Source organism: Petaurus breviceps, unplaced genomic scaffold, assembly GCF_028583685.1.
Source record: "Petaurus breviceps papuanus isolate PSGF00001 unplaced genomic scaffold, PetGlider_PUasm1.0 181, whole genome shotgun sequence".
NCBI lineage: Eukaryota > Metazoa > Chordata > Mammalia > Diprotodontia > Petauridae > Petaurus > Petaurus breviceps.
In genome coordinates, this window is record NW_027185784.1 from 27,522,279 (window position 1) to 27,535,329 (window position 13,051).

Below are 13,051 nucleotides of genomic sequence, written 5' to 3' on the forward strand. Positions count from 1 at the left end.
GCCCATGTAAAATGAGGTGTGGAGCTGAGTTATACACAGGGGAAAATGTTGGAAGAACTGCCTGCTAGTGACTAGCTACAATCAATTAACCTCACTCAATTCCCTCAACAGTTGGGGCATCAATGACCTAAGCTGAAATGGCTACAAGTCCCCAGCACCCTTAATGCCAAATTCCTTAGCCCTCCCCTAGCTAAGGTTTTTGTGTTAAGGAATCAGGTTCTCCACATTTATGGGTCAAAGGATGATGATACAAGTACTTTTTCTCTCTCGTATTGGGAAGTCAGGGAGTCTTTCCTACCCCCACTCCCACCTCCTCGGTTCAAACTAATAAGGAACTGAGTCGATAATTTCTTTAAAATAAAGGTACAACGTCCTCTTCCTTTCCCATCTCAACTCCAAGCAGAGAAAAGTATCTTTCTCCTTAAGGACAAAGGAACTCCTCCCACCGCTATCATTAATCACATAAGTCAGAATTGTCAACTGCCATATTTTTGTAAGGAATAATTAAGATAGATTGGAATTGAAAAGGTTAAAACCAAAGTACCAAAAGTGTGAGTACTAACCAATTTTTACTGGCAATCTGGGCGAAACAGATCTTTATGTCTCTTCCTCCTATACTGACTAGAAAGAAGGATGTTGGGTAATATATCAAGGAATTAGTGACTTTGAGCTAAAACCTTCAAGAGGTAGGAGTGGGGCCCAAGTGACACCTTGCAGATCAATCCTTACCAACTCGTGTAGCCATTGCTAATCTTTGGATTATTCCCTGTCAGCTCCACCTCTCCAATTTCTGCATCAGCAATCCACCATAGTGCTGGTGCATAAAGGTAAATGGCTGGGGGAGGAGGGAGAAATCAGAGAAGGTTTTCAATGCTATGTTGTGCCTTCTGACACCTCTGCCATGTCTTGCACTTCTGCATGAAGATGCTCGTTTAAATAAATCTCTCTCATTTGCCTATTCTCTCCTTCTTCCTACAAATCTATGGTCCCTTTCCTGGGGCTGCCATTCAGATTTCAAGCTTAACTTCTAGGAACAGAAATTACATGTTCTGTGGTCACTGACAAGCAGGAATATAGATAAAAATCTCTGAACCCTCTCTCTTCCATAGGGAATACCACTGCTAATCTCATCTCCCATATCTTTCTGCCAGGACTACTCCCCCTAGACCAATCCAAAGGACCTCAAAAAAGGCAAAAATACATCCTCCTCCTCATTCTATGGCTGCTGCCTTCTATCTCCCATAAGACCCTTCAAGGATCAAATCATAGTAGACCTCAGACTTGAAGATCTAGGTCAATATCAACCACCCATTAAGATATTCTTCTCCTAGAAGTCTCTATTTCTTATGGGCATAGGTAAATCAGGTTACATCTTTAAAACAGCTAGATGGCCTGTAAGATACCTTCCAACTCTTAACAGTCTGTAAGTCTGAAATTCTAATTATTTGTGCTACCCGATTTTCCTTCCTAAGCATTGACTTCTCTCGGCAGATGGCCCCAGAAGTCAGTAAGCCTTACTACTGGCTGCAGAGACTCCAGCAGAGCAGTTGTGACTTTCTCTTTGAAGTTGTGATGTCCTCTCTTTGACCACAATGTCCTCACATAGGTTAGTTACCACTGTGCTTCTCTCTTATAATGGAAATAATCCTGTTCTAAGAGTCAGAATTCAGGTTAATAACTCTGCCAGAAAATAGTCATGAGATATTGGAGAGTTCATTTTATCTTTCAGCTTATTTTCCTTGTTTGTAAAATAAGGGAGACCTAGACTGAATGGTCTTAAAGATGCCAGCAATTTCTGATGCTCTAGAGTTCTTTTCGTACATATTTTTTTTTAATTTTTTCCATTAACAAAATTGATTTCCTCTTCCTCCCAAACCCAGTATAGGAAAAAAGAAAACCCAAAACTAATCTACCCTCTCTCTTATTCCCTCCTCTTTCTCTTCTCCCTGTTCTCTCCTGTTTCCCTGTTAAATTTAATGTATTTCTACTCTAAACTCTGTATATCTTTGTATCTTGCCTTTCTTTGATCAGTTCAGATTTCAGTTCTGCTAGCTCCCCACAATCTCTCATTTGTATAAATTTCTACTTGTACCTCAATTATATGAAATAATAAGCTTCCTCAATTCCTTCTTCCCCTTTTCTTCTCTGGTCATCTTTTTTTTTTCTCCTTTTCCCCTGTTCTAATACCATCAAAAAGAAAAAGAAAAAATCATTCATAAACTCTGTGTCATTTGACTCCTTCTATGACTACTGGTGATATCAGGATTCTGAGGATATCATATCATCCCTCTCCATCAGAATATAATACTTCATCCTTGTAAAGTCCCTTCCAACTACTCATCCATACATGCCTCTTATTTTTTACTCTAGTGTTTATATTTCACCAGAAATACTTTTTACCTGGAATGTTTTGCAGTTTTTTGTTTCATAAAAGATCTGTTTTATGTTGTCAGATAAAAATTTGTTTTGCTGGGTAGGGAATAATATTCCATGCTCTCTGCTTCTTTATACCGGTAGCTACAAAACCTTGTGTGATTTTAACATGACTCATCAGTACTTAAACACTTTGTTTCTGGTTTATTGCAATTTTTCTGACCTGGAAGCTCTGGATTTTGGCTATGACGTTCCTGACAGCTTTTGTTTGAGGGTTTCTTTCAGGAGATGATAGGTGGAATCTTTTAATTTTTACTTTGCCTTCTGATTTTAATATATCTTACAGTTTAATTTTATGATTTCTTGAAATATAATATCTAGGCTCTTTTTTGGTAATGGCTTTTAGATATACTTAAATTAGGTCAGCTATTTATGATATACAATACCTTGTATTTTCTTCCCTCTTTTCAATTTTTTTTAAAAAAAACATTTCTTGTTGGCTGATGTATTAATTAATTTTTGTTAAGTCAATTCTAAATTCAGGAAGCTTATTACTTGGGTTAGATCTTATAACTCTCTGGATAATATATTAATTTTCTTTTTCTAAATTTTTTTGTCTTTTTTTCTAAATGTCTCATTTCCTTTATAATTTTTCCAATATCATTTTCATTCCATTTATAATATGTTTAAAATTCATTTTATTTTTGAAAGAAACTCTAATTGATCTTGTGGGCAAGTAAGAAGTATCTTTGAGGCTTAGCTTGTAGTTTGGTAAGTATTCCTAGATTTCCCAATCATTACTCAGTCTAGCAGGCTTCTTAAATCTTTAGTTCAAGCAGTTATTGAGGAAAGAAAGAATCTACTGCTTCTTCCTCCATCTTAGCTCCATACATTCTTCTTAATAAGACTGTTGTTTTACTCTTCCTTACTAAATCTTCATCTCCTCATCTGCAAAATGGAGCTTAATAACAAGGCTTGTGCAACCAATATTCTTCACAAGATTAATGTGAAAAAAAAAACTTTGTGAATTGCCAAGTATAGTAGAAAAGTGACCAAGATTATTACAATTATCGTGATTCATTTACTCACTGCTTATTATCCTTCAGGATGTGCCAAATTCTCTCTTTTTTAACCATGGATCAGGTAGGTCATCATCTGTCATAGGTTATCACCCACCATCTTTGGAGAAAGAAAACCCTAGTTGTGCCGGACCTAGGCAGCTCTATTGGAACAACTCTTATGTATCTCATTTTTCCTCTCCACCCTTTCAGAGCTCTAGGACACAGCCTTAAGACAGGAAGCTAAAGCCTGGGCAGGAAGAGCAGTATAGAGGAGCTCAACTTCTCTCATCTACTTCACTATGTATATCATCTATCTATGTTATTCTTTGTCTTTCTCAATTTGTCTCTGCCTTTGTATCCATGTGTCTCTTTCTCCCCCATATCTCTTTCTATATCTCTACTCTCTACCTTCATCCTTCCACCCTCTCCATTTTTTTTTCCTCTCTTCATCTCTTTGGATTTCAATTTACTTACTTTCAGTAAATGCTCTGACTATACACTGACCTCTGCAACTAAATACAAGGAAATCTATAGGTAGAAAGTAGAAAGAGGTATTAAACACCAAAAAGCCAAACCCCAATAAAAGGAGATTATAAAAAAATGAATGTTGAAAATTGTCTTTATGTGTAATTGGAAAAAATACTATTTATGAGTAAAAGAAAAAAGAAGAGATAGATGCAAAAATACCCCACTAAATTAAACTTTTTTTTTTCCTTCCCTGCTATTTCCACTCTCCTACCAGTCTCTGGTCCCCTTCCCTAAGCTGTTATCCAAATTAATTCTTGAGTACACAAGGACATATTTTGTGGTCACTCACAGTCAGGAATATAGACCAAATTTTCCAAATCTTCTCCCTCTTCCTAGGTCAGATTACCCAAAACCCATCCCCAAAATATTCTTTGCTTAGATTACTCCTCTTAGAGTCTAAGACTTGGACCAATTCCTAAGATTTAAAAAATCAAGGAAAAAGAGGAGTTAATGGGCTTTCCCAGAGACTGAATCTACATCTGTCTTTCAATAAAGAAGGCTACTCAAACACACAAACACATATATGTGTATGTATGTATATGTATGTATGTGTATATTATATATCATATATATATAATATATATTTAAATAGCTTTAATCATCTGTCTGGCTGAAATGAATGATTCTTTGACCTGTCAGTTAAATCAAAATGATTGAACCAGTCATTAGTTTGAATCTTTTTTTTTTGCCTTTTTTGAAGGGCAATTGGGGGTTAAGTAACTTGCCCAAGGTTACATGGCTAGTTTTTTTGTGTGGGTATTAAGTGTCTGAGGCCGGAATCGAACTTGGGACCTCCTGACTCTGGCCAGCGCTTTACTCACTGTGCCACCTAGCCACCCCTCATTGGTTTGAATCTTAACAAAAAAAAAGCAGTGACCAAGGGGTGGCTAAGTGGCCCAGTGAATAGAGCACCGGCCCTCGAGTCAGGAGGACCTGAGTTCAAATCTGGCCTCAGACACTTAACACAAAAAAACTAGCTGTGTGACCTTGGGCAAGTCCCTTAACCTCAATTGCCCTCCAAAAAGCAAAACCAAAAAACAGTGACTTTAAAATGTTTGGAGACTGTACCTGGCTAGTATATACAGATCTTAGTGCAATTAAGGTAAGAATATTTAACTTCATGTTTTGTGATTTGATGGTGTTTAATTTTTCACTCTCCTATTGTGTTTCAGATGTTGATACACTGATAGTTTGGAAGAGATATATTTGTTTAGGGATTTACATACACACACACACACACACACTTTTCCACAAATACATTTTCTACCTATTGCCTCAGAGTCTGACTCCTTGAAAACATGGAATGTGTTCTTCATTTTCAAAGAGGACCAGGGCAATCAGGGAACTGATGACACTGGCTTAATGGAGTAGACATTTCCTAAGATCATAGATTTCAACCTAGAAAAGGAATTAGAGGTCATCTCATCCAACCCCCTCATTTCAGAGGTAAAGACAGTGAGGTCCTAGGGAGGCTAGGAGGTGCAGTGAATAGAGCACCAGCTCTGGAGTCAGGAGGACCTGAGTTCAAATCCGACTACAAACATTTAACACTTACTAGCCTTGTGACCTTGGGCAAATCACTTAACCCCAATTGCCATGCCCTCCCCCCTCCAAAAAAAGCCAAAAAAAAAAAAAGATGAGGTCCCAAAAAAGCAATGTGACTTGCCCAAGGTCATATAAATTAAGTGATAAAATAGAATTCAAAACTCAGATCTGCACTCACTTCTCAGTGATCACAGAAATGTCTATGAAATTTCCAGGATTTAAACTTCTAAATCCAAATTATAGTGTAGTGAAAGGAGTCAGAGATTCATAGAAAGGAGGAGAGAATAGGTATAAGAGAGGTTTAAAGTGTGATCACTGGTACCTTTCCCGACCCCTCCCTCCCCCATTCACTCCTGTGTACACCATTGTAGGGTGCTGATGCAGAAATTAGAGAGTGGGAGCTACTGGAGAATAGCTTGAGTGACTCATGTCACCCTCACCCTGGTAGTTAATTCATTTTTCTAGCCTGTCTACTTGCTTGGAGATCACTTTAAGGGCCTCTTTTATAGCCTAGCTGCCCCATTTGCCCTGAAAATAAAAGCACATTGGGCCAGGAGTCAGAATCCTGGGTCTGTCACTTATTAGCTTTGTAATATTGGACACATGAATTAACCTTCCAGCAGTACTTCAGTTTTTCCATCTATAAAATGGGAATACTGACAGGAACCATGATTTTATTGGTATAAGGAACTACAACCTAAGGAAATCCCTAGTCTGAATGGGAATGCTGACTGACAATCAGAATTTTAGTAGAGCTAAAGGGGATTTCCTAACCCTAAGTAAGATTGAGGAATGATGGAGGTGGAACTGAGTTTAAAGATACTTAAAGTCTCTAAATACCTTAATGGATATCTATATTCCAAAAGAGCTTGGCCCCTGAAAACCAAGATCTTGACTGGTGGCAGACCTCTCTTCTCTTAAAGAAAGGAAGCTGCTTTTCTCTAATCCTACCCAGTTGGGTGTTGGAGAGCCCTATCTTTTTAAAAGAATTAGTCTGAAACAGTGATGGCAGAGCTCATTCCTCCTCTTAGGGTGAAGAGAAAGCCCATCATCTAAGGACTTCAAATGAAGCCTCATAAATAGCAGAAAACAAAGGTAATGAGTAACAGAGACCCCATGCAATGTATAATGGGGATTAGCAGCTACACAACATACTGCTGGAAGTAGACCAAGAAGACAAAAGTAGTACAATGACATCATCAGAAGAAATGGACAGCCCTGAAGCATAAGTAGTATGAGTTGACCCTTCACATATGTCCTCTGGTCACATGTTCCCTAATTTGTGACCCTACATGCACATACCAAGTCTACACAGTCTGCCTATCGGTGTGCTTCCTATGAATGATCTGTATGTGTGTCCACTCATCTCACTGATGAAATGTGACCCAGGACCATGGAAAAATTTCTATTTCTATTTTTCTTACTATGATATTTCATTAAATGACTTGATTTGAATTAATTATGACCATTGGCTGACTATCAGTGGGAACTCAAGAGCTGTGGTTTTGAATAGAAAGCCAGAGAATAGCAGTGGTACTTTTTCATAGCTTTTCAGGAGAACCTTCATGTAAATCAGGGTGACTCCAGATGATGTGTAAAACCCTTTACAAACTTAAAACATCATATCATTATCATTATGTATGCAAAAGACACCTCAAAGCTTTAAAAGCCATGTAGGTCATGAAAGAAATTCTTCTACTGTGGGTCTTCTACGAGAGTTGTTAGTGTCTACCTTTCTATGCAATTCTCTGTAGTCACAGATTAGAAATGATGACTAAATCTATAAGAATATAAGTCATTCCCCAATTGATAAATGGCCAAAGGATACGAATAGGCAGTTTTCAGAGGAAGAAATTAAAGATATCTATAAGCATATGAAAAAAAAATGCTCTAAATCACTTTTGATTAGAGAAATGCAAATAAAAACAACTCTGAGATACCACATCTCACCAGTCACATTGGCTAAGATGACAAAACAGGAAAATGACAAATGCTGGAGACAATGTGGACAAATTGGAACACTAATGCATTGTTGGTGGAGTTGTGAACTGATTCAACCATTCTGGAGAGCAATCTGGAACTATTCCCAAAGGGCTATAAGTAATTTCATATACCCTTTGACCCAGCAATATCACTTCTAGGGTTGTATCCCAAAGAGATCATAGAAGTGGGAGGAAGACCCATATGTACAAAAATATTTATTGCAGCTCTTTTTGTGGTGGCAAAGAATTGGAAATTAAGGGGATGCCCATAGACTGGGAAATGGCTAAACAAGTTGTGGTATATGAATGTAATGGAATACTATTGTGCTATAAGAAACAAGGAGCAGATGGTCTTCATATTTACCTGGAGAGGCTTATATGAACTGATGCTGAGTGAGAAGAGCAGAACCAGGAGAAATTTGTACACAATTACAGACACAATGTATGTGTGACCACCAACTTTGATAGACTGGACTCTTCTCAGCAATGCAGGGTTATAAGTCACCTCCAAAAGACTCATGATGGAGAGAGATGTTGACATTCAGAGAAAGAACTAGAAAGAACAGAGTTTGAATGCAGATTGAAGCAAACTACCTGCTCTCTTTCTTTTTCTTGTTTGGTTTTGTTTCCTCTTTTCCATTGTTCATTCCATCTGATACAATCCTTCTTTATAACCTGACTAATGTATAATGTGAAACTATTTGCAGATCCTATACTTGATTGTGTGCTGCCATGGGTGGGGAGGAAAGGAGGGGGAGAAAACTTGAAACTGAAGGACTTGTGGAATTCAATCCTATAAAAGTAAACAAACAAATTAATAAAGACAAAAAAAATTAAAAAAAAGAAATGATGACTTAGCAAACCAATAAATTAATTCCTGATATCATGGAAGGACAATGATCTCAAGGCAATGTCATTGAATTTGGAAGAAGAGAGTAAAATAGTTCACCTCTGCTTGAGTCCTTTCCAGAATCCCCTGGCTGGTTCACTGCCAACATGTCTTAAAATAGAGAGATGCCTAGGAATCAAATCCTTCAGTCATTTGCATCTCTAGGCTCAGAGCTAAGAATCCTGAAATAAACAAATCATGTGAATTTAGAAATGCTTTATCAACTGCTTCCAATGAGAGAAATCCTGGACCCTACTAGGGATCTGCCAGTCAGGTGCCTGAACAACATATTTCCTCCAGAAATAGAAGATTTGTAACTGATGATGACTGAAACTTGCAGCTCTCCAGAAGACAAGCCATCAATGTTTGTAATTATAGTATCTTTCACAATTCCAGGAATGGGGTGCATCACTGGCATTATTGGGAATAGTTTCATTATGGTTATAAATGGGGCTGAGTGGATTCAGAACAGAAAATTCCCCACAAGTGGTAGGATTTTGTTTTTCCTCAGTTTGTCTAGAATTGCTCTTCAGAGTTGCATGATGATAGAAAGCTCTGTATCTTTAATATTCCCATCCTTTTACAAAGAAGACACTGTCTATGCTACATTCAAAGTCATTTTCATGTTCTTGACTTTTTGCAGCCTCTGGTTTGCCACTTGGCTCAACATCTTCTACTTTGTAAAGATTGCCAATTTCAACAACTGCCTGTTCCTCAGGCTAAAGTGGAGAATCACTCAACTAATGCCTTGGCTACTGTGGTCATCAGTGATCATTTCCTTTGGCTTTAGTGTCCTTTTTTCCCAGCAGATATATAATACATCTTGCAACGACTCAATCCTTGATCCATTCTCCAATTCCACAAAGAAGAAATACATCATCAGTACCAATATGATTAACTTGACTATTATCTACAATGTGGGAATGTTCATTCCTCTCATCCTGTTCATGCTTGCAGCCTTCCTGTTGATCATCTCTCTCAAGAGACATACCCTACAGATGGAGAGCAATACCACAGGTGCCAGGAATCCCAGCATGGAGGCTCACATAGGGGCCATCAAATCCATAAGCTCTTTCCTCATGCTCTACATTTTTAATTTTGTCGCTTTGCTCCTCTACATGTCTAACATTTTTGATGATGATAGTTTCTGGATTGCATTCTGCAAAATCATTATGGCTACCTATCCCTCCAGTCACTCAGTATTATTAATCTCGGGTAATCCCAAACTAAGAAATGCCTGGGGAAGGTTTCAGCACCAGATTTATTCTTGCTGTTTTTCCTCATGCAGCTGGACCCTGTCAGGAAAGTGAAGAATTTTTCACCTGATTCTGGGTTTTTCTCATTCAGAGCCCTTGCCTCCTGGGACACCATTCTGAATCAACACTTGCATTAAATTTTCCTTTGCTTCTCCCTTTCCCTGCTATAGCTTAAGACAGGTTTTGGAACTTGCTTTTTTCTTTCCTCTTTCCCACAACACTGCATGGCCCCTGTCCTACAAGTGAAGGTATGAATTATTTAATGGAGGGTAGTGGAAGGTCATATTAAATATAATAAATATAATAATAAATGCATGATTAGTCAACCTACTGAGCAGAAACAAAGGTGATGTATTTTATCTCCATTCTGTAAAAGGACTGCCTATAAATAGAAAGGCTTAAAAATGAGGCTTGGCTGTGTACCTCTCCTATTTGTCCATGCAGAAGAATTCCTGTATTTGTTGTTCTTTCCTTTCTATTTAATGCACATATAGGGTTCCCATAGTGTGATTTTGTGACTAGAGATTTAGTCATGTAAAACAGAAAGGCATGGGACGGCAAGGTGGCACAGTCAATAGAGCACCAGCCCTGGAGTCAGGAGAACCTGAGCTCAAATCTGGCCCCAGACACTTAACACTCACTAGCAGTGTGATCTTGAACAAGTCACTTAACCCCAATTTCCCTGCCTTCCCCCCTCCAAAAAGCAAAAAACAAAAAAAAAAAACATACAGATTCATCTACTCTACCTTTAATTCAAATGCCATTCAGATGTGATTTTTCTTGATCACATATATTTTTCCTGATTAACACAAAATTATATAAGAAAGCAAAAGCAAAATGACAGATCCAGGAAATTCCAAGAATGTGGCAAGTTTGGACTTTGTCTCATGTACTTCCACTTTCTTCTCAGTACTAAATGACTTCTGTAACTTGCATACGTGGTGCTTTGTACTGACTGAAGATGGATGGGGAAAGGGAAGAAAATTCACGTCTTCCCATGGCCTTGGAGGAGAAAGCTGGAAAGAAATGGGTTGTAACTAAAAGCTATATGACTTGAAAAGACAATACACAATAATTTCTTCTGATGGTGGGACAGTACAAAGCAATCCCGCCTAAGCTAGATGGCTTATTAAGTAGCTAAGTGGCATAATGAATAGAACGTCAAACATGGAGTCAGTGATATGAGTTTGAATCTTGTTTCAGGCACTTATTAGCTCTGTGACCTTAAACAAGTCAATTAATTGCCTCAGTTTTCTCATTTGTAAAATTGAGATAATAACAGCACCTACCATATAGAATCATTGTGAGATCAACTGAGATACTATATGTAAAGCACTTTGTGAACTTTAAATGCATCTATATTAATTCTATTTGTTATTGTTAGGCATATCTTTTACTACCACATTAGAACTGTTCATGTACTAAGAAGAAATAATTTTAACCATAAGAGTGGGTGAGTTTTGCCAAGGCAGAGGTGTGCTGGGACCAGCTCTAACCAACTTGTTAAAGCCAATGGTTAAATTTTCAGTAAGAGTGTTTACACCTCAGAAATCAGTAATTACTGTAAATCAGACTTGATTTGTCATTTTGTTGATTGTTTAGACTTAATATAGTATTAATAATGCAAATTAAACTTAAAGGTAGTGTGTACATTTACCCCCACCCAGAAAGTTCAGTTGTTAAACATTTATTAGCACATCACTCTATTGCTCTATAAACATCAGAGAACTAGATCATAACCAGACTGGAGACCTAGTGACTCTAGAATAATAAAAAACAACGACAATGGAAATTGGGGTATATAAAGATTATATTACACAAAGTCCCACCTTCATGTAGCTTCCAATCTAGCATGAATGTGGAGGGGACATAGTAACATACACAAATAACTATAATTCAAAATAACTGAATTAGTGCAAAGTGCTTTATATAACATTACTTCATTTGAGCCTCACAACAGCTCTTCAACAAGGTGAGTATAGACAAAGGAGAGCAGAGAATTAAGGTCTTATAGGATTCCTATAGTCAAAGTAAGCAAAAATTTTAAGAAGAACGGGTTGTTGAATGGGATAGAATTCTGCAGAGAAAATTTTGGTAAACTTAGAGGGAAGGATTTCAGCTGAATGGTCAGAATGAAAAACAATGCAGACAGAAGAGAAAATGGTGGTAAAGAAATGGAAGCAATAGGCAGAGGTTATACATGTGAAGAATTTGAGGAATAGTGAAAGGAATGAGAGGTACAATGGTGGCTAAACATAAGAGCAAAGTAGGTTTCTTTTTCATTTCTTAAGAGCAATAATTCTGAGAGCAGATTATTTTTCATTCAGTTTACTAAATACTTAGTATCTGCCATTTTCAGAGCAACATATGAGATATGGGGAGATAAAAAGATTATGTTAGACTTATTCTCAGAGGTGAAGCCAAGATGGCAGAATCAAGATGGTAATCATCTGAGCTCTCCTAATTCTTCTCCAAAGAATGTTAAAATAATGCCTCAAAAATGAATTCTGCAGCAGGAAAACCAATAAAAGGATGGGTAAAATAGAAATTGGAAGAACCTACCAATCACCTCCCAAAAGAGATCTCATTAAAACTCCCAGGAATATTAAAGCTAAATTCCAGAGTTCCAGGTCAAGGAATGATGAGCAGGATGCTTTCAGTAAAACATGAAAAGACATACATAAATTAATGCAAACTGAAGGGAGCAGAATCAGGAAAACATTGTATGCATAAGAGCAATATCACATAATGATCTATTATGAATTATTTAGCTATTCTCAGCAATGCAATGATTTAGACAATTCCAAAGGACTCAGGATTAAAAATGCTATTCACCTCCAGAGAAAAAAACTGATGGTGTTTGAATGCAGATCAAAGTATACTTTTAAACTTTATTTTTCTTGGGTTTTTTTGTCTGTGTTTTCTTTCATAACATGTCTGATATGGAAATATGTTTTAGATGACTATACATGTATAACCTATATTAAATTGTTTACCTTTTCAACAAAGAGGGAAAGGAGGAAGGGAGAGAAAGAATTTGGAACTCAAAATTTTGTTTAAAAGGAATGCTAAAAATGTTTACATGCAATTGGAAAAAATAAAGTATTTTAAAAAGACATTCCTTGCCTTCCTGCAGCTTCCCATGTAGTACCAATGGAGAAGGGAAATGGTAACATACACAAATAACAGTAATTCAAAATAATGCATAAGTGCATAAAGTAGGAGCAAACACAGTATTTTTATATGGTGTAATATTTACATATAATAAAGGTTATTATTAAGGGAAGAAGATAGGATAAGTCCCTGTAGAAAAGGTAGCAAACTGAAATTTAAAGAAAATGGGTACAATTTCAATAGGCAAGGATGGAGAACAAAGTGAAGTATCGAAGGGCATCCCAGGCATAGGGAATAGCATAA

The 13,051-nt window shown here is 37.2% G+C and overlaps 1 protein-coding gene across 1 annotated transcript; it reads left to right on the forward strand.

The window, feature by feature from the left end:
• Positions 1-8,701: 8,701 nt before the first annotated feature.
• Positions 8,702-9,688, forward strand: LOC138160404 (taste receptor type 2 member 40-like). Its single transcript, XM_069087006.1, has one exon. It carries the CDS (start codon positions 8,702-8,704, stop codon positions 9,686-9,688), a length of 987 nt encoding a protein of 328 aa, XP_068943107.1.
• The last annotated feature ends 3,363 nt before the right edge of the window (positions 9,689-13,051 follow it).